General features: G+C 42.7%; 1 protein-coding gene across 1 annotated transcript in view; it reads left to right on the top strand.

Moving 5' to 3' along the window:
* Positions 1-422: 422 nt before the first annotated feature.
* The window catches only part of DNTT (DNA nucleotidylexotransferase), a 99,501-nt gene continuing 72,767 nt past the window's right edge, over positions 423-27,156 (top strand). The window contains exons 1-3 of the mRNA XM_028728544.2: positions 423-625; positions 5,664-5,832; positions 13,170-13,298. Of these exons, the coding sequence (XP_028584377.1) occupies positions 423-625; positions 5,664-5,832; positions 13,170-13,298 (501 nt within the window). The remainder of the gene's footprint in view (positions 626-5,663; positions 5,833-13,169; positions 13,299-27,156) is intronic.

The following is a 27,156-nucleotide window of genomic DNA, read 5'->3' as shown; positions in this document are numbered from 1 at the left end:
TCGTGTGGTTGGGGCACACTCCTAGCTTAAGAGAAAGAAACCTAGCAGTACCATTTCACTGTACTGATGATATTCCTATTTCAAAACCAGCTGAAACCAAAGTTTTCTGAAGCAGCTTCTCTATCTTCTTGGACAGATTTTTCAAACAGAATTGGGAGTGACAACTGCACTACCTTTTCTGCTTTCTGACTTTAGAGAAAGTTGTAAGAGTTGTGTGAATCACACAGAGTCTGAAAAAACCTGGTGTGTTTACTCCCATATAGCTTTGGGCTTGTGAGCCTGGAAGAGAAAGAGAGCAAAATGACATCACTGGATGGTGCCATCAAAAGCTGCCTGTTGGCTGGGCAGACAGACTGAGTGCAAGCTGGTTTTTCTGAGTGAAGCGTTGGTTTAGACAAACAAGACAAAGTCTGCATTGTGTCATGAATATGATCAGAGCTACAGGCCTTATTCCCATGAGGAAGAAGTGGAAAGGGACGCAACTTTCAGCTCCTGTGAGCAGCTACAAAATACAGTTCAATGACATAATCATTTTTATTGTTGAGAAGAAGATGGGAATGAGCAGAAGGACATTCCTGATGGATTTAGCAAGAAGAAAAGGCTTCAGGGTAGAAAATGAGCTAAGGTATGGGAAAAAAAACCACCATTCCACCCTCACCATTCATTAGATTCTTTTGTATGTAGACTTGGAGCTTAACATCTTTTCTGACAGTGCAGTCCTATGCATGTCTACTCAGAAGTAATTTATCCCAGGTAAGTAGGGATATGGAATTGCAGCCTTGGTGTGCAAGGATGTGCTTAGATATTCTGTAGCTGTCTTTTAGTAATTTTTCTGTCGCTTAAAAGTTTTGGAAATTGACAGGAAGATAACGAAGCAGAGAGATCTGAACTGAATAATAAGTGGAATAAGTGGGCTGTTTAGCAACATTTCTGTGAAACTTCACTTAGCATTCGAGTTACATATTTAGTTTGATGTCTATATAGATTCAAGGTAATGAATGTTCAAATGCACTTTAGTTCAACAGAGGTGTATTCTGTGCATAGGCTACAATTCTTGACTGCTGCAAGAAACTAGCATCCCTTAGGAACATAGGAAACTGCACCATACAGTATCATACCGTTGGTCCATCTAGCCCAGTATTGTCAACACTGGCTGGCAGCGGCTTTCCTGAGTTTCAGGTGATCAAGATGCTGGGGATTAAAGCTGATAACCTCTGCATGCAAAGCATGTAGTGCCACTGAGCTTCAGCCCTTGCACAGATGACCTTCATGTGAGTCTTCTTCCTAGCTTTCAGCATAGAATCATAGAATTGTAGAGTTGGAAGGGACCAGAAGGACATCTGCAATGCAGGGATCTTGCCCAACATGGGGTTTGAACAAACAACCCTGAGATTAAGGGTCTCATACTCTACTGACTGAGCTCCCGCCTTTCCCCCCTCAATGGACCTCTAGGCCATTTAGAAAAATTATAGGAAAATGTGGGAACCACAGTGATAGTGGCTTGAGATTCGGAAATCCTCCTGAGACAAGTTACTGTATCAGTTCTGAAGCAACAAGAGTCCTTCATTTTACATTACTGCTTCTCAGAAGACTATTCAGACATTTCATTCTTTTAATGATAAAGGAATAAATTGGTTTCTAAACAATTTTCAGATCACCAGCCTGAACACACACACACACACACACACACACACACACACACACACTTTATCTTCCTCCGTTTGTTATGTGCCGACACATCCCTAAATTCTGTACCTAAATGTATTTGTAGAGTTCACTCATAAAATCTTTTATCTCCCTTTCTGCTAGAGTCTGAATAGGCAGTTCTTTCAAATGCACCTTTTAAGAGGCTGATGTGCTTTGGAGTTGAACAGATTTCCATTCTGTCATTATTTTTAAATCTTTTCTGATCCGGGCTGAACAGAGTATTGCAAATAAAGGCCTCTTCCTGTGTCTTTTGAGTAAACACAGACATGCTTCTCTTTCTCTTCTGGTACATCATGGTCAATGGCATCCACAACAGGCTGTGTGCATTCTTTGCCATCATGTGGCTGGTGACTAACGATTTTCCGACCAGTTGTCCCAGTTGTCTGACCTCTTTTGTCATTCCCATGCTTGAGGGCACCAGTGTAGCAAAATTGCTGATCATTTTTGCTCTTAATTCTTTCAAATAGAATCTCTCAAGTCAAGTAGAATATTAGGAGTGCATCTAATTCATCTCGCAATGGCTTTCTGATCTCTTTCCATACTGACAATGGTTCCTGACCTAACATGATGGTATGATGAAATTTAATCAAACATGCTTGTACAGTGGTACCTCAAGTTACATATGCTTCAGGTTACATACGCTTCAGGTTACAGACTCTGCTAACCCAGAAATAGTGCTTCAGGTTAGGAACTTTGCTTTAGGATGAGAACAGAAATCGTGCTCCGGCGGCATGGCGGCAGCAGGAGGCCCCATGAGCTAAAGTGGTGCTTCAGGTTAAGAACAGTTTTAGGTTAAGAACGGACCTCTGGAATGAATTAAGTACTTAACCTGAGGTACCACTGTACCTTATTTCCTAACAAATACCAATTGCACATGTAAAAGAATGTGCAGGGATGGTGAAATGTATGTTCCATATGTTGGGCTACCATCATCTGAAGCCAACATAGCCAAGGATCAGGGATGATGGGAATTGTAGGCCAACAACATCTAGAGAGCCACAGGTCCCCATACCTGCTCTAGTGTGACCAAGATACAGAATTCAAAGCAAGCCTATGTTAATGGGGGCTGGGGTGGTTCCTGGAGGCTCCATTAAGTTATTTAATCCTTGGCATTTCCAGGCTAGGAAAGATACTTGTGTGTGTGTGACGGCAGAGTAATGCCTTTGGAGCAAGGAAAAGGTGGAGAAACAAAATCTTGCAAATATGCTTCATATTGTTAGTGAGGAAATGGAATGCATCACTTTGTTTTCCTGCATCCGTTCTGAATTCACTTCAGCCAAGACCATTTAACCGTCAATTTTAAAATATTGTCAACAATATCTGTGGAAATCCCACACTTCTTACATTATTATTTTTTGCCAAGAAGATGATGCAGCTGTAAAAGTATCAGAGGAAACTGTGGCACTGTTGGCTGATCTGCTGCTGTTGTGAGTGCAGAAATGGCAAAGTTCCCAGATCGTCAGCTTTATACATATACATTAAATATGCACATTTTATATAAAGGGATATAAACCACAGGAAGCAGAAGTTAAACATCTCTAACTGAAATTTGTTGTTGTTGAGACAACAAGGCAGAACCTAGCTCTGTGTTGATAAGAACATTGATGCACAGTGAATCTGATTACTCAGATATGTTTTTAACTTAGGAAACATATCCCATCTTTCCAGTAAAAAAACTGAGCTTACAACATCAATGGAAAAATGCAATAAAGCAAGCAATTAAAACAATTTATAATCCAAAGCAGAAGCAGGATGGCAATTCTTTGGATCCTCCCTTCTATAATATGCCTGACTAGTGGAATTTCAGAACCGGCATTTCAAGATGTATTAGGGTCAAACTGCACATGACCTTCACTGTGTAGTTCTGCCCTTGAGTGCACCTTCCCTCTCTCCCCAGTTGCCCTGATAACTGGACTGGGCTCCCAGCAAGCTGGGTAGAGAACTTAATCCTACCCGCCTCCCTGCTGCAGCCTGCAGTTTGCACTGTAAACCAAGTTTTCTGTGTCTGTGACAATGAGTCCTGTTCCTCTGAAGTCAGTTATAGGAACATAGTGGTGAGTATTGACCCAGCTCAGGCACATGGTGTAGTGGCAAAGGCAATAGTTGGTTGTATTGTGATGGTTTCACTCCTACCTGCAAGGTCATACTAGGGGGTGGTTGTTCAGCTCTGTGGCTTTTGTCCTGTGGGGTCCTGGCTGCAATTATCCATTCATTTGCTTAATGTTATTCAGTTGTTGTTGTTGTTGTTGTTGTTGTTTAGTCGTTTAGTCGTGTCCGACTCTTCGTGACCCCATGGACCAGAGCACTCCAGGCATGTTATTCAGTATTTGTATGCAACTACTGGGAACTGCTCTTTGGCTTTTTGGAGCACCAGGTCATTAGTACAGCTCTGTCTCTCCATTCCATCTGAATCAGGAGGTGCCTGAAATCAGTGACACAGTGCACGAGGACCAATGTACTGAGGCTGAATCCTGATAAGGCAGATGTTGCTATAGATGGACAGTTCCTGTATCTGGGAATTTGGTGGACAACCTGTTCTGGGAGCGGTTGAAATCCTTCTGAAATAACAGGTTCACAGCCTGCGGGTTCTCTTGGATACCAGTCATGTCACTGGAGTCCCAGGTGGCTTCTATGCCTAGAGGTGTTTATGGTCATACTAGACTGCTTTGGCAGCTACAGCTACAGTTCCTGGACCAGGGCAGCCAGGGCTTAGTAATCTATGCCGTAGTGACTTTCGTCTGAACTACTGCAATGCACTTTATGTGGGGCTGCCCTTGAAGACTGTTTGGAGGCTGCAGCAAATGCAGAAATGTAATAAAGACATAATAATTGTTAATTTTTCTGCTCTGCAACATATTCCAGCATTCTCTGGAAGGCGTTGGCTGGTTGTTAGCTGCTGTGGCAAGTCAAGTCACTATGCCACTGCAGCTAAATTTGATTGATTGGCTCTTGCTTCCATTTGGTAAGTTAATGTCTCACCATATATTTCCAATATGGCTTATGCCACATGAAATTATGCGAGAAGGTGCTATCCTATTCGGGCGGTAATTTTAGAAACAAGTTTTGGTAAGCGTCTTAAGCTGCTTAGCACGCTATCCCTTGAAAAGCACATTGGAAGCACATTTCCTCCTCAGTGAATTCTGGGCCCTGTAGTTTATACCTCACAGAGTTATGATTCCCAGAAACCCTTAACAAACCACAGTGCTCAGAATTCATTGAGGGACAGAATGTGCTTCAAATGTCCTTTAAAGGTATAGTCACCAGTGGCGTAGCGTGGGTTGTCAGTACCCGGGGCAAGGCAAGTAATTTGCGCCCCCTAACCCGTGGATTTGCGCCCCCTAACCCGTGGATTTGCGCCCCCTAACCTGTGGATTTGCCCTAACCCCAGATGTTGCGCCCGGTGCGGCTGGCCCCCCCTGCACCCCCCACGCTACGCCACTGATAGTCACTATGCAGTCCCTGCTCTGCTTGGATTAAACCAGAGGACTGGTATATTGAAGATCACAAGCCTGTGGGCATCAGGCACAAGGCTTGTGCGGGTTTGCAGCTGCCATATGTAGAAGCTCAAGTACAGACAGCTTATTGAGAAATACCAGCAGTAGCACTGCTTGAAGGGTTTAGCCCAACTGTCTCTTAACTGTTATGAAGCTCCAAGTCAATGAACAGGCGCACCGTTAATTCTCAAGGCTGTCAGATAACCTTATGGAGGCTCTTCATTGCAACAGCATGTGGGCAGGCCAAATGTTTTCAGTGCTGCAGGCAATGGTGGGGGAAAAACATGTGCCTTAAGGGCATCAATTGATACTGAGTGTCAGAGGACAGTCCAGTCTGAAGGTGTCATCGAAAGCATCGTGGCGTCAAATCACTTCCCCCTGTTCATTTTGTGAACGGCAAAATTCCAGGTTATTCCTGATAAATGGGAGAAACACTTTTTCCTTTGTTTGTTTCTTTCCTAGTGATTCTGTCACACACATTGTGACTGAGAATAATTCTTGCGCTGAGATCTTGAAATGGCTACAAGCACAGAAGGTGGAGGACAGTGCGAGATTCAGGATCCTGGACGTCTCATGGCTGACAGCCTGCCTGGAGGCGGGAAGGCCGGTGGATTCAGAGAAATATCGGCTTGTAAGTAAAGTGGACTCAGTGTGAAATCAACAGGCTGGGCAACATGTTGGAAAAGTCAAACCACAAATAATGGATGATCGGGCCAGAATACTTAGGTTTAAATGGATTTGAAGGCTGGCATCATTGAATCCAAAGTGGCTGAAATCCAAGGTACTTAACTTGCTTGTTGGATTATAGCCGGACTTGGCTTACCTAATTTATTCTCCTGCCAAAACATGGAAGCCCCCTGAGAAACATGAAGCAAACAGATAATTGCCTAGAGTCAGTGCTGGTACACATGATCTTCTCTGCCCTTCTGACCAGCCACCTCCATAATTTCCCTGATATCCAGCTGTGATGATCTTTGGAGCGTATTTGTATGGAAAAGCAGCATACAAATTTAAATAATAAATAAATAATCTATAGCAAAGTACATGGTGGTGCACATGTAAATACCAAATGCCAAACTCCGGGTTGGTCAGCTTTTGGGTGGGTAGGGGGCAGCTGCCACTGAGACCAGGTGATGTATCTTTTTTCTTTTTAAAAAACACATTTTCTGTCATTTATCCACATACAGAGAAGTGGACTCTCCCATTTCCCACCTGGGAGCCTACTTCTTCTCCCAGTCTCTCAGCCTGGGAGACCCTTTCTACCCTGCCTTTCATGTAGGGAGGTCAGTCATGGATCCTAAGCCCCTTCATTCTGCTGACATGTCCCTCAAAGCTGGACTGAGGACATAGGAGCCAACTCCTAGGGGCCAAGGTCCCTTCGCCTCCTCCCCTAAAATATTTGAGGGGGCCAGGCCAAAACTGAGGGGAATTCCCATTCAAATGGTGTGCGTGCGCCATGTCATGTGATCAATTATGCAGGGCGGGGCTTATGCCCCCCCAATATTTTGCTCAAGTTGGCACCCCTGACTGAAGATGACATCAGCCCTGGAGCTAATCATTCCCTTCTTTTGTCATCAATGGAAGCGAGGAAGTGGAAAACATAGTGGTAGTAAATTGCCCCATCTCATGTCCCGGTCATAGCTAGACAGCCGACAGAACAGAGGACATGATGGTAGCTTCCCAAAGAACCCCCTGCCCACCCAACCCTCCCCCCCACCAAAATATTGCTCTGTTGCAGAATGCTTTCAATGCAGGAACTTTCAATTTGTGTGTGAGCACAACGTTAACTCTCCAATCCGTCTTGAACATTATAGCACTGTCGTTTTCCCCATAACGTTAGTAATGTGCTTCATGCCACAAGCCAGAGAACCACACCACTAATTGTATCTGCCCAGCTGAGTTTGCGCCTTACTTCCCCCCCCCCCACGCCCAGGACAGCAGCCCCCACCACAAGCAAGACACTGTTCTTATTCATTTAAGCCTAATGCAGCTCTGTGGATATCTTGAAGAAAGTAATTGCTTAATAGGAATTAGGACAGCCCTGCTATTGGAACTCCTTATGTGTAGTCCTCATCCCATGTCAATTACAATGCCCAAAGAATGGGCATAAAAAGCAGGAGCAATTGCTGCCATCATGGCAAGCTCAGCAAGGGCCATCATGACTGCAGGAGGGATTGCAAGGCTGTCCAGCTACAAATGCGAATGCTGTGCTTTAAGAGATTGTGGGTGTGAGCAAGTCAGAGGATAATTACATGGAGAGAACAGTGGCAGCACCGTTAAGTGTGAACAAGCTGTTAATGTATAGTATCACTTCAGTCTTTTTGTTCACAGAACCTGGATGGCTCATAGTTGGAGAATGCTAGAATTAGTTCTTGTGAGTGCAGAGCCAGGGAATGACAACTGATCAAGAAATATGGATCTGGCATCATCAATAATTTAAACGCTCTGCTGAGATGCAAGTCTCTATCACTTGAGCAGATAAAAATATATATTGCAGTTTCCTAATTTCTTCAGGATATTGCAAGGCCCAGATTTCTTTGGGATATTGCAGTTGACTGATTTGTTCCGGATATTGTGATCGCTCTGTTCAGTACAGGTGTTGCACACCCTGGATAATTTGCTAAACTTTATTAAGAAGGAAAAACTCTATTTTGGATGAGCCCTAAGCATGTGTCTAAAATCAAGTTGACAATCCACGTCTTGTGTTAGCAAAATCCACATGTGCCCACCAGATGGCGATATTGTTCTCAGGCACCGGATGTTGTACAGCTCCTATATTATTTTTTTGTAAAAAAAATATTGCCAATGGATTTGTTGAAGAAAAGAATATAGTCAATACTTTGGATAATGCCTGTTTATGTCAATACATTTGTTGATTTATACAGGTTAAGCTTCGGTATTGCCTTACATGAGGGGCTGTGCTGAAAGATTAAAAGATCAGGGAGAGATGATGTAATGCAGGAACAGGTAATGAAAATCCCTCTGTGTGTGTGTGCATGCATGCATGTATGTATGTGAGTGCACACACACACACACACACAGAGAGAGAGAGAGAGAGAGAGAGAGAGAGAGAGAGAGAGATTAACTCAGTAATATTATATACATTTGCATAACAATTAAGGGATTTGATGTATAATAACCGAGCTTTCCAAGTTTATGGTAGCAATTTCTCCCAACTGCGCTACTTATGCCCCAAACTACAGGACAGATGTCAAAGATTTGAGATGGTTAGTTCTACTCAGAGTTGACCCCTGGATAATGATGGCCATGTACGGTGTGGATCTGACCATAGGCGCATTAATTTCAATGGACCAACCAAGCCCAGGAAGCTTCTGCCTGGTTTAGGGAGGGAGGTGCGATGCAGTGATGGGGTCCAAGAGCCTCCCTGCCTGGTTTTGGGAAAGAGGCAGCAGGGTCCTAGCATTCTGTCAGAGGCCTGAGAAGCTTCAGCCTGGCTTAGAGAAGGAGGCTCGATGCTCACATGCACGACATTGTGATATCGCCTCCCCAATTGCCCTCACAAGCTGGCGCCTCTGTCCCTAACTGCTCGCCTATGAAAAATTTCACCACACACCACTGTTTCCTTCCTCAGGCTGTGGCTTCTCTCAGACCTGATGCAATTCTTTATGTGCTGCAACACAATCCTTTTCTCTATGGCTTAAAACAGGGGTCAGCAAACCTTTTCAGCAGAGGGCCGGTCCACTGTCCCCCAGACCTTTTGGGGGGGCCAGACTATATTTTTTTGGGGGGAAAAGAATGAATTCCTGTGCCCCACAAATAACCCAGAGATGCATTTTAAATAAAAGCACACATTTTACTCATGTAAAAACACCAGGCAGGCCCACAAATAACTCAGAGATGCATTTTAAATAAAAGGACACATTCTACTCATGTAAAAACACGCTGATTCCTGGACCGTCCACAGGCTGGATTGAGAAGGCGATTGGGCTGGATCCGGCCCCCGGGCCTTAGTTTGCCTACCCATGGCTTAAAAGGTGCAAATATTTCATGCTCTAAATGCTTACCCGTGTAGGAACAACTCTGGCTTCGTTCTGTACAAGTCGGCTAATTAGAATCCATCTCAAATGAACTTTTCATAATCAAGACACATATCAAAGCAGTGAGAATTTTAATGAAATTAAAAAAAACAACAACACACCAAACACTGAGATTGAATAGAAGGCAGGGAAGCCCTTGCCTTCAGCATGTTTAAAACCAGCCCATGACGTTTTGCTACCAGAATGGTCTTTCAGATTTTCTGCTGCCTCCAGGAATAAGGAAGAGTTGAAAGAAAGGTTAATTGGTTTTTAAGGGTTTTTCAAATTAATTTTGTTGTAATTTAATTGGAGCAACATGAAGTGGAGATTTGTTTTACAATGATCAGCTAATTTTAGACAAGGGTCAGTGACAAAATAATGGACTCTACTGGAGTGTGGACTCTGCCACGGCAGGGGAGCCCAGTGAGAGGAGGAAAGGCCAGGATTAGCCAGGAGGTGAGGGACAAGGCAGTGAGCTAATGCTACAACTAGGCAGAATGAGGCGGTTATCTCAGGTGGCAGATTTTAGGCAACATTAAGCAATAGCATTAAAACAAAAAAATCATTTGGCTCTCACATCCAGCCACACAATATCCTGGTTGCCCCATTGTGATTTTGCTCTGTTGAAGCTGCACAGAGCTAGGATCAGACACTGGGCAACCACTCCTGTTCCGAGTGGGGCGACCAAGATGATCAAGGGTCTGGAAACCAAGCCTCATGAGGAACGGTTGAAGGAGTTGGGTATGTTTAGCCTGGAGAAGAGAAGACTGAGAGGTGATATGACAGCTATCTTCACATAGCTGAAGATGGAGTTAGTTTGCTTTCTGCTGCTTCTGCTGCCCCTGTGGAGGGTAAGACCAATGGATTCAAATGAGAAGAAAGGAGATTCTGACTAACCATGAGGAAGAACGTTCTGACAGTAAGAGCTGTTTCAGAGTGGAACAAACTAGCTTGGAGGGTGTTGGACTTTCCTTCTGAAATATGCTTGGAGTCGCGTAGTGATTTCATGCTCTTTATTGCAGCTCGTCAAAACAGTAAATGAATCTCCCCCTTCCGAAACCATTGGCTTTATATACATTATTTACACAATAGGTCCCGTGTGATTGGCTGATTCTGCTTCCCTCATGGAGCCTGACTGGCCTGCTCCTGCAGGCCAATCGGTTGTTGCATTCTAGGATCCTACTGGCCTTATAGGCCAATTAACTTCCTCCTGGGCCTGATTGGGGTGCTCTTGCAGGCCAATCAGGTTGTTGCATTCTAGGAGCCTACCTGCCTATTATTCTAGGATCCAAGCTCAGAACATAACACCTTCATTGGAGGTTTTTGAACAGAGATTGGATGGGTATCTATCAGGGATTCTTTAGCTGTGATTCCTGCATTTCAGAGACTTAGACTAGATGAGCCTTTGGGTTCCTTTGAACTCTACAGTTCTATAATTTTGTGATCTCACCATCCCCTGCAGGTCCCAGCAAGGAGGCAATTTTCTGTTTCAAGTCTATTTGTGTCTTCAAAAGCTGGCAGAATACAACTGATGCAGTATTAGTGTAATATACTAAATTGACCAGGCTCCTGTCATAAGTCTTCATGCCACATTTTGCACCAATTCGAGTTTCCGGTCACTTTTCAAAAGCAGTCCCATGAACAACGCATTACATTAGTCTAATCTGGAAGTGACTGGAGCATGTGTAACTGGCAATTTCCTTGTTGCAAAAATGCAGCATCACTGATTATATATGTTACAAAATCTTCTGTCTAAACAGGCTCTTGGAATTAACTAAAATCTCAAGAGAGTACAGTATAAGTTTTATATTGAAAGGAACTTGTTTAAGGTGATTAAATTATTTTCCAGGCCATGTTGATACTTAATCATGTTGTACCAGGCAAACTGAAGCTATAGGTCATAAATTGCACATAATAGACATATTCTTCAGCTTGCTCTTGCATAAAATCATTGAAACTAGAGAACTCAGAAGTTGTAAGTTTTACAAAGTTAAGAGATGACTTAACTTCCGAAATTTCCCACGCAGCACTACTGTCTTCTGAATTTCTTTAGCTGGCATTGGGTCTCTGGCAGCCCATTTAGCTGTGATATGATGTCTGCAGTTTAAAATCCACCATTAAAGTATAATTCACAGATTGTATTATTATCAAGTCTGAATGATTTTGTCGCAACCTACTGAATCCCTTTGGGCTATTTGCCAAGGCAGGCTCAGACATACGCACACTAATTTCCCTCCTTTCAAAACACACAGCGAAAATTACCAGAAAGCTGCGCTTACTACTGCTATAAGAAATTATCCTAATACAAATGCCATTGAACAAGTAAATGAATTTCTAGTCTCCACTGGATCATATATAATGGCAACTTTTAGATGAAATATTATTAGCGGAAGGGCTTATGTAATTTGGCAAAAGTCTTTTGTCCCATATATTATAGTCATGTCTCTGACACGTAGACATGGAAGAAAGTTTTTCACGCTATACCTGGTTTCCTACATCTTTGTCCTTAAATGTGTCAATACAGAATGAACCAATCTGGAATGGGTGCTTCCCCCCCCCCCCCAAACTGAGATGTTCTATAATTTGACTTTGTGAATCATATTTATTAAGAAGGGGAGCAGTACTAGGTGCTCTCAAGCAACCTTAAGAATCGATTCTTTGTCAAACTCTGCTTTTCGCAAGAGGAAACCACTTATAAGCCACTTGTTCTTTGATTCTCTTGCTGGTCAGCTGGGATTCAGTTGACCACTTTACCATGTTACAGTATCAGCTCAACATGGAGTCCCTGTGGTCTTTGGAAAGGAGGAAGCAATGTATTTTCCTCATTTGGGTACTGGCTAGGATAAAGAACACAGGCGTGGAGAAGTTTTAATACTAGTCAGAGCATGTGTGGCAATAAGGCTTAGCCAGTCTAACCCAGGGGTAGGAAGCCTCAGGCTCAGGGGCGAAATGTGGCTCTCCAGGTCACTTTGTGTGGATCTCCCTAGCCACACCCTCTTTCCTGAGGCCACACCCCTCACCAGCCCTTAGTGTTTTTGCTTGGTTGGAATGTGCCCTTGAACTCTAATAATGACTCTTGCTGGAGGATAGAGAGAGGTGTGTGTTGCATTAAGAAACCAGCCTAATGTACTACAAAGCTAAAAAAATTACATTCATTGTTTTGCCCAGTTTTGTCTCTGACCCTCCACACTAGTGATATGTGAACCTGAGAACGTTGCCCAGAAGGGAATGGGACCCACAGGCTGTATGTTTCTCCGCCCTTCCGGTCTATCCCTATCTTTCTCCAGAGTCTGTGTTTTATGGTCATTTGGTCACCATAGAGACATTTTTCATAACACTTTTTCATGGCAAATGTAAAGTTTGCCCTCTGGGAGAAGGGCTACACGCCCTGGGTATGAACCCTGGGATCTCCTGGAACAACTCTTGGGCAACAGCTGCCAGTCAGTTTAGATAATACTGAGCTAATGGTCTAATCTGATATAAGGCGGGTTCCTGTGTTCCCATGGTAACTCAATACTTGAATAAAAAGCATCATGCCTGGGAATGATGGGAGATAATATGAAAAGTCTATCAGTGGTGTTGGTCCCATTATGGATCCTTCAGACACAGGCCAAATGATGCTGTGGTCATTTGGTATCTCCCATAGCTGGCAGTAAGAGGCGTTTGTGGTGTTCATTCTATATTGGGAGCATCACAGTTTGAAACTGTTGCTGTCAGAATAAGAGAAAGATGGCGTGAGAATATGGCTGGGTTTGTTCAAAAGCACATTGTCTCCACAAGAGAAACAGAAGGGGCTGTTTGCTTGAAATGTTTTGCAGCCTGGCGAGAAAGGAACTGAATATATTCTATAGAAATAGAAACTTGGCAATCAGGTTTTGAGGTAATTATTAGAATGACAAATTGCCCATTTCCCCCTCCTCTCTCTTTCTAGGTGGGTGAAAAATGTTCTGCTACTTCATCCATGCAGTCAGTGGATACTTCAGTCCTTGGTACGGATAGTGTCTCCCAATATGCCTGTCAAAGGAGGACAACTTTAAATAATTACAACAAAAAATTCACGGTAATATACATAATAACTTTCTTCTCAGAATAGATGGTCACACTAAACCACAGGCACCTTGAGGAACTTGTTACAGACTAAAAATACATTGTTCATATAGTAATACCTCCGCGAATGTCCGCCTTGTCTAGCGTCCATTCCAGCAAACATCTGTGGCAAACCCGGAAGTACTGGAATGGCTCGCGCATGCGCAGAAGCACAAACCAATCTGTGCATGTGCGCAGACACAGTGCTTTGCCCTGTGTCCTTTTCAGCTAGCGACCAGGGCTCTGGAATGGATCCTGGTTGCAAAACAAGGTACCACGGCAACACCTAAGGCGGAGGATGAACAACCATCCTAGGAATATTTATTAAGAAGCCTATTTTGCTTACTTTAATGGGAACGATTTCTAAATATGCACAGAGCTTTGGCACAATTCTAGTTAATGAATACATTTTTTTTAAAAAAGGCTAATCAATAAACTGTGTTTTTTTTTAAGCACTTGTTCCTTTAGAATGGCTTCTTGATCTCACGCAACCTTGCTGTGGTGTCATGAAGCACTCCTGGTGGTTGTGTGTGGGTCAAACTACTTTGTGGGTAGGGTTTTTCTCAATCGATCAAGAGCTGCACAATCAACTTTCCCCCACATGGCTATTTAGTTCACACACAATTCCCAGCAACATGGGGTCATGTCGTGGGGAAGTAATGTAATGTTTCTTGGTTTTTTAAAAAATTGTTTTTGTGATTATTGCGAGCTGCTATGAGCCCAACATTTGTTGTTGGAAAAGTGGAACAAAAATATCAAATCAAATCAAGTAATTCCTATGCTGCTCAGTTTGTGTATTTGTTTGTATGTGTGAATGAGTGAGTGAGACGGAGAGAGAAAATGACTTGTAAACTGCTTCAAGACTTGCTGTAGCAACTTAATTTATGCTTCCTGATGGACACAATAAAAATGACTGTCATGTGGTTATATAACCATAGAGTTGGAGAGGACCTTGTAGTCCAATCCCCTGTTTGATGTAGGAAACCTCGAGTTAGAGGCATACCATCTCCAGGAGATGGTTGTCAGGCCCCTGCTTAAAGGCCTCCAGTACAAGAGAGAGAGAGACCACCAACCACCTAGTGTCTAGGTCCATTGTCATTTTCTCCTTGATGGGTTGGGACAGCTTGTGATTATTTAAATGTGTGCCTCACTGGCATTTTCAACCTACGTTTTCTGTCCCACCACTGCTATTACCAATTAACCTTTTTAGACTAGAGCTTTCCTGCCACATGGGAATAAAAAATGGTTTTGTTTTGTGATTGGCAAACACCGAAACAAGCGCATGCCTCCTTTCAGTGCATGGCTAGTTGCAATGTGGTTCTGGTCAGTGAGCTTGGCTTAGTTAAGCAAACCATTCTCTCTCAGCCAAAACCTTTCCACCTCCCAATTTGGAAAATTTGTTGCTGTTGTTAATTACTCTTGGCCTACTTTATAGGGTTGGAAACGTTACTGAGAACTGTGTAACCTTTTGAGAACTTGTGAAAAATGCCATGTAAATGTCCTTTTCTAAGGAATCTTTCCCCACGGTATCAATAGCTGGGAAATGGGCTTTCAGATAGTAAAGTTTTTCTGCTCTTTCTGTATTATGTCAAGTGAGTATGAGCATCCTCTGTTAGGCCCTGAGGATTCTAATCATTCTACCAAAATGAGGAACAGATTGGCTATGATGGGCTACAGACTGCAACTGACTCCAGCTGAATGTTGAATTTCATTTTCCTGAGCCACTCAACATTCAGAGCCTGTTCAAGCTGCTGTGTTGTCCTCCTTAGTTATGAATTTTCCTCTGCAATCATTGGTTGAATATTACCCCCACAATATTATTTCAGATATGCCTAAACATAAAGATTTATTGCTTTGTTTTGGCTTTTTAAAAGTTAAGCTCTTTTGTCATTTCCCCCCTACCTCGTTAAACTGACAGCTCAAAACAAGGGCATTTATTATATAGTTTTTGTGCCTGCTTCATGCCGCATCTGAACTCGCTTGCAGAATCTCCATCTCTCTCATGTCCCTCATTAAAGTAACAGCCATGACACTTTTTGTGTTTTCCACAAGTAATACTAAGTCAAGGTGGTGCTGCCTAGGGAGGATGGGGCCGTAGTCCAAAACATTGGGAGGGCACTGGGTTGGGGAAGCCTGCTATAGCATAATTTGGAACCATTTATGAGGCCTACTTTGTATGAAGGCAAGCAACTGCTTATAGATATACAGTGGTATCTTGGTTTAAGAACAGCTTAGTTTATGAACAACTTGGATTAAGAACGCTGCAAACCCGGAAGTAGGTGATTTGGTTTGTGAACTTTGTCTTGGAAGCAGAACATGTTTCGCTTCCTGTTGAGTGTGTTTCATTTGTAAATTGAGTTCCCCACTGCTATGGGAAAGCACGCCTTGGTTTAAGAAAGCTTTGGTTTAAGAACAGACTTCCGGAATGGATTAAGTTCGTAAACCAAGGTACCACTGTATAGGTATTTCCAATGAATTCCAGAAGTCTGCTCAGCAGTTAGTTAAGTGGTAATGAGAATAAACGTGAGGAGAAAGTCTGTGGAGGTGAGGAATTACAACCTTCTTGGGAAAGACATAACCCGCCACGAACCATGCTGAGCTTCTTAACTAGGCTTGCCACCTGCCCCTAGAAAAATGTGATTGTCCGTTTTTAAAGAGAAAAGTGTCCTGTGTCCTGTTTGGATGCCTGTTTTTCATGTTTTCAGGCTCATCCTCCTCCTCAAAACTGTGTGGGCAGAGAGTGGGTCAGACTTGGAGAACGAGAAAGGGGGTATGCATGGCTTTGGTGGAGAGCAGGTGGAAAGAGTTTTTGTGTGGGCAGAGGTTGAAGACAGAGACTCAGAGTCGGAGAGCTAGAGAGAGTAAGGGCTTGCTTTGAAGTCATTTCTGCACCAGGTAAAGTAATTTTTAGCTCCCCAATTCCCCCTCTGACCTGTCCTGTATTTTGCCCAACCAAAGGTGGCAACCCTGCTCTTGACTCAAGTGTCAGACTGGGGAGGTGGCAGAATGAGCGCCCCCCCCTGCTGTTCTGCCCAAGCTCCTCTTGTGCCGCCTGAGTCCCCACTGATCTGCATGTAAGTTCAGGACCAGTAAATTAGGGCAGACTGCTTTAAAATGTTGCTGCTGCATAGCAAGCTTCATGTCCAAGCAAGGGCCTCTGATGGGGACCTAAATGTCCAAGTGGGCAAATGTGGAGGCGGGTTATACTTCATGCACCCTGGCACCAAGGCAGGACATGATTTTTTTTTTTTATAATATTTTTTATTGCTTTGTTTTCCAAGGTCCAAATAAATCAACAGTACATCATCAATAACACAACAAATGCTGTTTTACAAAAAGAAAGAAGAAATTAAACAACAGAAAATTCATTTTTCCAAATCTTTTTTCATCGTCAATTGGACTTCCCCACATCCTCCATCCCTGCATTCCTTACAATAAAAATAAACAGCAAATTAATACCTTGTTTCATGTGTTTTTGTATTTTCATCTAATTATTTACTCTAAAAATTGAACTTTTCTCGGTCATAACTTAGTTTCAATCATTTTCGAATTCAATACTGAAGCATGATTTTCTCAAAACTTAGCAAATTCTCAACATTCATATAGCTTATAATGTTTTTGTAAATAGTCCTTGAATTTTTTTCAGTCCTCTTCCACTGTCTCTTCTCCCAGGTCTCGAATTCTGCCTGTCATTTCAGCCAGTTCCATGTAGTCCATCAGTTGCGTGTGCCACTCTTCCAGTGTGGGTAACTCCTGTGCCTTCCAGTATTTGGCTATAAGGATTCTTGCTGCTGTAGTTGCATATAGAAAGAAAGTTCTGTCTTTCTTTGGCACTCTCTGGCCTACAATGCCCAGGAGGAAGGCCTCTGGTTTCTTATGAAAGGTATACTTAAATACCTTTTTCAACTCGTTATAAATCATTTCCCAAAAAGCCTTCACCCTCGGGCATGTCCACCAAAGGTGAAAGAATGTTCCTTCAGCCTCCTTACATTTCCAACATTTATTGTCAGACAAATGATATATCTTTGCAAGTTTGACTGGGGTCATGTACCACCTGTACATCATTTTCATAATGTTTTCTTTTAAGGCACTACATGCCGTAAATTTCATACCGGTGGTCCATAACCTTTCCCAGTCTTCAAACATAATGTTGTACCCAATATCTTGTGCCCATTTTATCATGGCTGATTTAACTGTCTCGTCTTGAGTATTCCATTTAAGCAACAAGTTATACATTCTTGAAAGCACTTTCGTCTTAGGTTCAAGTAATTCTGACTCTAATTTTGATTTTTCCACCTGGAAACCAATTTTTTTGTCCTTTTTAAAGATCTCTAAAATTTGGGCATAATGAAACCAATCTCGCACCTTTCCTTTCAATTTTTCAAAACTCTGCAACCTCCAAGTGTCACCCACTTTTTCTATTATTTCACAGTATTTTGCCCAGCCACCCCCCATATTAAGTATTTTTGTGGCCTTAGCCTCCATCGGTGACAGCCACCTCGGAGTCTTGTTTTCGAGTAAGTCCTTGTATTTAGTCCAGACAGTAAACAAAGATTTCCTGACAATATGGTTTTTGAATAACTTATGAGACTTTACCTTGTCGTACCACAAATATGCATGCCACCCAAAAGCATTGTTAAACCCTTCCAGATCTAGGACATCAGTGTTTTCTAACAAGAGCCAATCTTTCATCCAGCAGAAGGATGCAGCTTCATAGTACAACCTTAAGTCCGGCAGGGCAAATCCCCCTCTTTCCTTTGCATCTGTTAGTATTTTAAGTTTTATTCGGGGCTTTTTGCCCTGCCAGACAAACTTCATAATGTCCCTCTGCCACTTTCCAAAGCACTCCACCCTGTCCACGATCTGCAGGGTCTGAAACAAAAACAACATTCTTGGCAATACATTCATCTTAACTGCTGCAATTCTTCCCAACAAGGAAAGTTTCAGTCTTGACCAGATTTCTAAGTCTTTTTTAATTTCAGACCAACATTTTTCATAATTATCTTTAAACAAATTCAAATTTTTCCCAGTCAAATTAACCCCCAGGTATTTCCCTTTTTTAACCACATTTAGTTCTGTTTCCTTCTGGAACCCCTCTATTTCTAAAGGTGTCAAGTTTTTTACCAGGACCTTAGTTTTTTGTTTGTTTAACTTGAATCCCGCCACCCGACCAAACTCAGAGATTAGTTCTAAAGCTCTTTTTGTGCTGTGTTCTGGCTCCTGTAATGTCAAAACCAAGTCATTTGCAAAGGCCTTCAGTTTATATTGTTTTCCTCCGACCTGTATTCCTTCCACCCTCTGGTCCTTCCTAATCAAGTTCAGCAAAACCTCCAGGACAGAAATAAATAGTAAGGGTGATAAGGGGCACCCCTGTCGTGTTCCTTTTTCAATTTTGAACTCCTCTGTCACCACGTTGTTTACTATCAATTTAGCCTTTTGTTCTGAATAGATTGCTTCAATACCATTTTGAAACGCCCTTCCCACTCCCATCCCTTCCAAATTTTTCTTCATAAATTTCCAAGATATGTTATCAAAGGCCTTCTCCGCGTCTATAAATATCAAAACTGCTTTCGTATTCAAGTTTGCCTGTAATAGTTCCAAAACATCCACAATGTTCCTAGTGTTGTCAGACAAATGTCTACCAGGGAGAAAGCCTGCTTGGTCTTTATGGATTACTTCGTTTAAAACTTTTTTCAATCTATTTGCCAAAATATCGGCAAAAATCTTATAATCCATGTTTAGGAGTGAGATAGGACGATAGTTCTTAAGTTGAGTCTTTTCAGATTCCAATTTTGGTATCAAAGTGATGAATGCCTCTTTCCACGAATCTGGTGCCCCCTTCCCTTCCATAATTTGGTTGCATACCTCCATCAGTGGTTGGGTCAAATATTCCTTCAATGTCTTATAATACTTGGAGGTAAGTCCATCTGGGCCCGGGGATTTGCCTAATTGCATGTTCTGAATGGAACTTTCAATTTCCTGTTGTGTTATTTTGTAATTCAGGGCTGTTTGTTTATCTTGTGTTAGTTTCTCCAGGCCATAACTTTTTAAAAATTTATTTATCTCAGTCTCCACTTGGGGTCCTTGAGTGAACAGTTTTTTGAAGTATCTCTGGAAACACTTTCTAATTTCTTCTGGTTTCTGAATACATTCTCCTTCAACCTCTAGATTGGTAACAAAGTTCAATTTTTGTCTCCTTTTCAGCTGCCATGAGAGCAGTTTCCCACATTTATTTGCCGATTCGAATGATCTTTGTTTCATCTGTTTAATTTTCCATTCAACTTCTTGATTTATCAATTTCACATATTGTGCTTGATGGAATTTTATTTCTCTTAAAACTTCTTTTGATTTTGGATTAAGTCTCAACCTTTTCTCTCCGTCTTTTATCTTTTCCAAAATCTTGTCCTTTTTACCATTCCAGAGTTTTTTCCTAATAGTATTCTGTTGTATCAGGAACCCTCTCATAACAGCTTTACTTGCGTCCCAGATTGTTTTCTTTTCCACCGAAGTGTTCAAATTTATTTCAAAATAGTCTTTCATCGTTTTTTGGGCCTTCTTTACAATCTCCTGGTCTCTAAACAAAGAGTCATTCATTCTCCATCTGAAGGATCCAGCTGGTGTAAGTCTCAAGTCTATTTTCAAGGCGTTATGGTCGGAGCAAGTTTTGGGGCAGATCTCTATTTTTTTAGTCTTAGGTGCCAGTCCTCTAGATATCCAGATTTGGTCGATTCGTGTCCAGGATAGGTGGGCCTCAGAAAAGAATGTTCCCTCTTTACCTAGAGGGTTCTTTATCCTCCAAATGTCAATCAAATCCATATTGTCTGTAAGTTCGAAAAAAGTCTTTGGTAGTCTGCCATCTTTAGTCAAGTTTTGGTTTTGTGACTTATCCATGTATGTGGAGACAACCCCATTCATATCTCCCATCAAAATGATGTTATTATAGTCAATATGGTCCAGCATTATCTCATGCAGCTTCTTATAAAATTCCAATTTCCCCTCGTTCGGTGCATAAATTCCTACTATCAAAATTTTTTCGCATTGTGATTGTATTTCGATCGCCAGAATTCTTCCTTGTTCATCTTTAAAGACAAATTTTGGTGCTAGGCTCTCCTTTGCATATATCACTACTCCTCTTTTCTTTACTTTGTCTGATGAAATAAATTCTTGGCCTAGTCTCTTGTTAATTAATACTCTTCTGTGGAGCCTAGTCACATGGGTTTCTTGAAGGCAAATGACGTCTAATTGTTCTTTCCTCAATATATGAAAAATCCTTTTCCTTTTTTCGGGGGAATTTGCACCATGAATGTTCCAACTGAAGAGCTGCAGAGACATCCTGGATCAATTTGTCAGCCAATAGGGTTGTCTCCCTTGTCGTCTATATCTGGAGGTGGGTCTTTTCCACCAGGCAGGGGGGGTGGCCAAGTACCTGCTGTTCCTTTCCGAAGGTCCTCCCCGTGATCGTTCAGGAACTTTTCTTGCTCCTCTTCTGTTCTGATTCTTACCTTCTTCCCTTTCCAGTTAAAAGATAGTCCTTGGGGGAATTCCCACCTGTAGGGGATTGTGTTGTTTCTCAGTAATCTTGCCAGATCTTTATATGTAGTTCTTAAATCCAACAGCTGTTTTGGTATATCTCTGAAGATTTCTGCTGTCTTTCCCTGTATCACCAATGAATTTTTGAAATGTAGGCCGAGTATATTATCTTTTTCTTGCTTAGATCTCAATATGATCAAGCAGTCTCTTGGTTTATCCTTCTTGGCCACTCTTCCCAGTCTAAAAGCGGTGACTATTTTAAAGTCCTTCTCTTCTGCCAAGCCCCAGAACTTGGATATTTCTGCTGTCAAAAAGCCGATCAGGTCTTCCTTTTCTAATTCTGGGATATTTCTAAGCCTAAGATTGCTTTCTCTGTTTTTCAACTCCGCCATAGACAGATAGGCCTGCTGTTCAGTAACCTGTCTGCTCAGTGGTCTTACTTCCCCTCTTAGTTCCTCTATCCTTTTTTTATTTTGGTCTGCTTTTGTATTTGCTTCCTCAGCTAATTTTCGGTTTTCCGTTGTAATCTTTTCAATATTTCCTATCGCCTGTGTATTTTGAGCAACTTGGTCTGTCAATTTATTAATTGTAGCTGTCACCTGGTCAAATTTAACTGCATGTTCATCAGCTTTCTTGTTTAATGCTGCCAGTTGGTCCAATATTTCTTTAGAAATAGGGTCTAGCCCTCCTGCAGCCATATCCTCCAAAGCTGGCTGTTTAGGTTGTCCTTCTTGCAGACCTGTCACAATTGGGACAGATGATCTGCGTTGCTGCACAGGCAAAGTTAATTGCAATAGTTCGGTTTGTTTTGCTTTCTTGCCAGCCCTTGTTTTTCCTGCACCACTCATTCCACAGCTGTCTATGTTTCAAGGTCAAATTGTAAATCCCATGGGAAAAGCAATCCAAAAAGTAAACATCCAGACATAAAAAATTCCAAAACAACCAGCAGTTCTCAGAGACTGATAATTCCACAATCCAGCAGGGGGAGCACCCCAGAGGTTAGGGAGGAGGATGAAGATTTTCCACCATTAAGTTCCCAAATAAGGTAAAATCCAAAGCAGAGGGGGGGGGGGAACCCTCTAAATTCACTTTAAACTGCAGAGAATAAAAGTTCCTTACAAAGGTGCTTGCAACAGTTCCTTTCTTATAACTTGCAGAGTAGCCCAATGAAACTTTGTACCTCTATACGCAGTCACCACAATCTGATGTTACTTTGTATCCAGACAGCCCGAGAGCTGGATCTCATAACTTTGTAATCCACAAAAGGTAAAGAGAAGTGACACAGTCTCTATCCACTTATAATACAGTTTTAACTTTTCCTTTAGCTTTTAATCAATCAAGTCCGAATTTGCAGGGTACATTCCAACTTCTTTTAAACTCCTTTCAACGCTTCCGCTTTAGAAAGACTTTGCTCAGTACTTTAAACAGAGACGGGAGACTGACTTCCTTTTTAGCATCTCCCGCTTTCAGCCGAAATTCACAAAATACAGTTCAAATAGAGTCTCAGATTTCTTACTCACGAGTATGTTGTTTCAAATCAAATGTTCAAAGAAGAAAGGTCAGCGCTCATCAGCAGCAGCCGCGCGGCTTCACTTCCGCGGAAAGAGCGATGGATTCACAGCACCGCTACCCCCTCCACGTTCCGGAGCCCCTTACGGGGTCCCTTCTACGTTTCCGAGGTCGCTCCTGGTGCCCACCGAATCCCACGGCCACGGGCTCACTCTACCCGTGGTTTATCTGGATGGGTCGTCGCTGTGCCGCAGCGCACGACCCTTTTCCGCGGAGCCCCTCTTCAACAGCTGAAGAGGACCGCCATTGCCATTTCGCGCCGCCTCCGGAAGTTCAGGACATGATTTAAAGGACAAGACCAACACTTGGAACTGGGCCCAGAAATAGGCTGGGAGCTGTTCCAACCAGTGAAGGGCTGACATAATATGCTCAAAGCAGCTATTCCCAAGAAGAGAACAACGTAACTATATTGAGCTCCTTCGAGAAAATGTAGTGTATAAATGTAATATTAATTTGTCTTGGTGACTCGCACGTTGCGTAGGCCTCATGTTCTATGCTTTCCGTTTCCTGCCTTGTTTGATGCCCTCTACAGTGAAGAGGCATTATTGGCTATTTGAGCTCAGTAAATTCCTCCATTGGGAATAGGCCTATCCCTTGTCTTTTAAATGTTAATGTCAAATAAAATTATATATTTACTCCATCAATAATAGGTTGTATGGTTAGTTGGCATCCAGCGGTTACTGAGAATGCTCAATCCTCATCCGTCTTTCGCCTCCCCCTTTTGGGTTCTCCCCCCTTTTTTTGGTACTTTGGGGTTCTTCCAAGCATGCCGATATCTCCCTCTTGTGTGTAGATGTTGCTGCTTTGTCTACACAAGCAGCAGTGTCCATGCCAGGACATGGTAGTGGAAGTGAACCATAATGAAGAACAACATTGCAAAACAAGATGATGCCTCTGAGGGAAGGGTGTGCCCAGTCAGTCCATTGCAGCTGTACATGCATATAATTTTGATGTCTTTCTTCTTATTTCAAAATATAGTCCAGCTGGCTCTCAAATCCATCACTCTAAAGGTCAGTAAAATTAAACTCTGAAAGGCTGAACAGTGGCAGTTTTAAACAATTGATGACTACACCCCAGTGGGTCATTTTGTAGCACCTAAATAAATCAGATGTGTAGTTTTTTTATTTAAAAAAAAGTTTGTGTGATACTTTTTAACTATTATTTTTACTTATTATGTTCTCTTCATTTGAAAGCAGTTCATTGCAAGCAATAAAACGGCATTCTGAAGCATATTTTATTGCTTTGGGATCTCCTGAGCTTCCACTATTCTGAAAAGCTGTGAAGGGGGGAGAGGTCTCTTTCATGGTAGATATAAGCCCATCACTTTGCAAATATATTCACTTGTGGTTAAAGTTTCTTAGGCGGACAGATAGTCATTTGCATCATCTGCTAGTGCTACAGCCATCATTGCGATGTCAGATGGTTTTTACCTGTGAACTACAGGGGCTTTGTGAACATCCTTCAGCAGCTATGTTTATAAAAGGCTTTCAGATGTGCCCCCCAGGTTTCTCCTCCAAATGGAGGAAATGTGTGGGGTGGGGGATTGAAGGGGTACTCCCACCTGGGTGGGTGGGAACATACCTTTCTCAATCAAAGGACTAACCAGGAGATTTCAGCTCCCAGTTGTTCCTTTGAAGCCCTTAGGTGGGCATGGCTTCCTGAAAATGGCATTGTGAGCCAAATGAGGAGGTCTGGAGGACCATCTTTGCTCTGTGAGCTAGCAGTTCCTCAGTTCTGGCTTAGTGTGCCATGGCACAGAGCAAGGCCAGAAACGGGCCTTTTTCCTTCTCAGGAGATTAGATATTCTACATCAGAACAACCAGTCAATGCAGGATAACAGATGCTAAGGCTTCGTCAGCTGTTGACAGATCAACAGATCAACTAGAATTAGCACAATGCCCACTTGTTGTGACCACCCCCCACCTGCATGTTAATTCTACACATGTAATAGCATCTACATTAACATTATAAATTGATTTTGCACTCCCATGAAACTCTGGGAGCTGTAGTTCTATGATGGAGTCTAGGGATCTCAACAGATAATTCTTACCACCTTTGCATGCTATGATTTCCATGATTTTTTTTTGCAGGGCAGGAGAGACCTTAACAAGTTAAATAGGTGCAAAACTGAAATAGGTTTGCACAGTAGATATACCTTGAAATGACTAGTAAATTGCAGTGGGACCACTTAACATCTTGTGGTGAAGAACAATGCAAGAACAGCATTTACTGGGAGGATTTTCATAGCAATAGTTTTATATTTAAACTTCTGTCCCGCAGCGTTTTTATCTGGGGCCTGTGCTTTGACTGTAATTCATACATTCAGAAAAAAGATGTCCTGAAAGATTATTTTCTGTGCAAATACGGAGCTGCGATGAGGCAGCAGTATAATTTACTTATACAAGCTGTGGGCAACCAACCATTAAATGACGCATTGTCTCTGGCTGAATGCCACATAGCCTGCAAATTAGGTCCAAACTGTCTTGAATTATGTGCTGGTGATAGCATCTTGTTATAACCACTTTATTTTAAGATATAAATATATTGCCTTTTCTTTCCCTTTGTAACTTGGCAATAGCTTTTTTCTTGCTGTTGCTATTTTTAGCTTTTAATGTTAGCACCGCAGTCTGTGTTGGGCTGTGTGGTCTTTGATAAAGACAGGGATTTTTCACTTAGAAGTGACCCGTGGGACTCTCAAACCCCATTTTTGAGCTCTCTTGTAGAATAGCGGTTGCTTTGTAAAGGCAATTAAATGTGCCATTTTCCATACTCTCAAGTCGAGCAAGAAAACAGGTGTTTTGCTAACACCGCAGCCACTCTCATGTAATGAGGCTGAAGAAATCTTCTTTTCTTACAAGTCGTGGTTTTCAGCGTCTACTTCTAGGGATAAAGCTTGTGCTACGTTACATCCTAAATCATAATTGTCAGGTGATGCCCAGGGCTGCAACATTTCCACACGGTGGTGTGGACCAGGGCAGAGTGGCCACAAGCTCTAATGCTTTGGATAATAAAGAATGTAGACCTCATCAGCCAACCTGACAGCCAGATGGAATAAAGGAGGCCAGAGCTGCAGATGCGGTTACAGGCCATTTTGGATGGCCCAAGGAGAAACTGAGCAGTGGGGAAGGACTGAGAAAGAAAGCAGATATTAATATTGCACAGTTTGAAGTGACTGGAAGCGTAAGAACTGACTCCTATGGGAAGAAATCATGGTCCAGACCCATAAAAATATTATTCAGCGCTCTTTGAAAACAGAACATAAGCATCAAAGATACAACCCAAATATCCAGGTAATGTCATGTGCTGTCCAGCACAGGACCAGTATCTTAGAAACAAAAGATAGCTCCCCAAATCAAACTGTATCTCTCCTCCCCATTCCAGCCTGCCTTAGCCTGCCATGGCTATGCATGGGCTGGGCCTCCACAGTGGCAGTTTCTCTTCCTCCTCGCCTGCTCTCCAGAAACTGCTACGAGCTCCCCAAGGGAGGAGGTCAGATGATCGCTCTCAGCCACCGCCTCTCAGGACAAGTGCCAGCTCCTCCTCCTCCCTGAGCTCGGTGGCGGTGGCACTGCCGGGGTGTGTGTGGAAATGCACATTCTGGGATCAGATCAGAAGCTGGGATGGCTTTCATAACTGGGACTGTTCCTGAAAAATAAGGGACGCGGGTGGCGCTGTGGGTTAAATCACAGAGCCTAGGACTGGCTGATCAGAAGGTTGGCGGTTCAAATCCCTGCAACGGGGTGAGCTCCCATTGCTCGGTCCCTGCTCCTGCCAACCTAGCAGTTTGAAAGCACATCAAAGTGCAAGTAGATAAATAGGTACCGCTCTGGCGGGAAGGTAAACGGCGTTTCTGTTTGCTGCTCTGGTTCACCAGAAGCAGCTTAGTCATGCTGGCCACATGACCCGGAAGCTGTACGCCGGCTCCCTCGGCCAATAAAGCGACATGAGCGCCGCAACCCCAGAGTCGGCCACGACTGGACCTAATGGTCAGGGGTCCCTTTACCTTTACCTGGAAAATAGGGGCACTTGGAGGGTATGCGATGGGAGTTGTGGTCCAGCAACGTCTGGAGGGCCAGTGGTTGCCCAGACCTGTTGTAGACAGATGTGCATGTCTCACACATGTGTGCAAGTTGGGTGGGTTTTGAGCAGACCCACGCCCCACTTTTATGTAGCATTTTCAGGTTGCTAATTGTGCCTTACCTATTACTTAAGTTTCAAAAATGAAAATGTCACTTGTAACCTGTAAGCAGTTCCACAGCAGCCCCGTGTGTCTTCTTGCGTGATGAAGGATTAATAAATGTCTGAGAGTGTAAAATCACATGGTAGTTTTCATCTGGAGAGTCTTTAATTTCTTTCTCTGCTTCTGTAATAAATCAGTAACATGGTCACTGGCTACCCTCTCTGAGCAAAGGATTCTTCACACACCAAGACCTTGTTGCATTCCTGTCTCTTTCCATAAGGCACAGCTCAAGCCTGCAGTGAGATTTTTATGAGCCAAAACAAACATTGTTATTCTCTCCCCAACCCTCCAAGAAGGTTGGTTAGCTTGGAATATTAATACTGAACTGCAATAAAATGCAGAAGGACATTTTTCTTATAGACAAATACAATTTAATTCTGAGAACAGAAAGTAGTTAAGGCTGGCACAAAGGGTGGAGCAATCCTGAGGTTCATTACAAACAGTTTTTGAATTGTACTGGCCTTGGGCCATTACTCATGAGAATAAGAAAGTG

The sequence above is a fragment of the Podarcis muralis genome, chromosome 6 (assembly GCF_964188315.1).
Source record: "Podarcis muralis chromosome 6, rPodMur119.hap1.1, whole genome shotgun sequence".
Classification (NCBI taxonomy): domain Eukaryota; kingdom Metazoa; phylum Chordata; class Lepidosauria; order Squamata; family Lacertidae; genus Podarcis; species Podarcis muralis.
The sequence above is the reverse complement of the archived record's forward strand: the minus strand, read 5'-3'. Positions and strand labels throughout refer to the sequence as shown.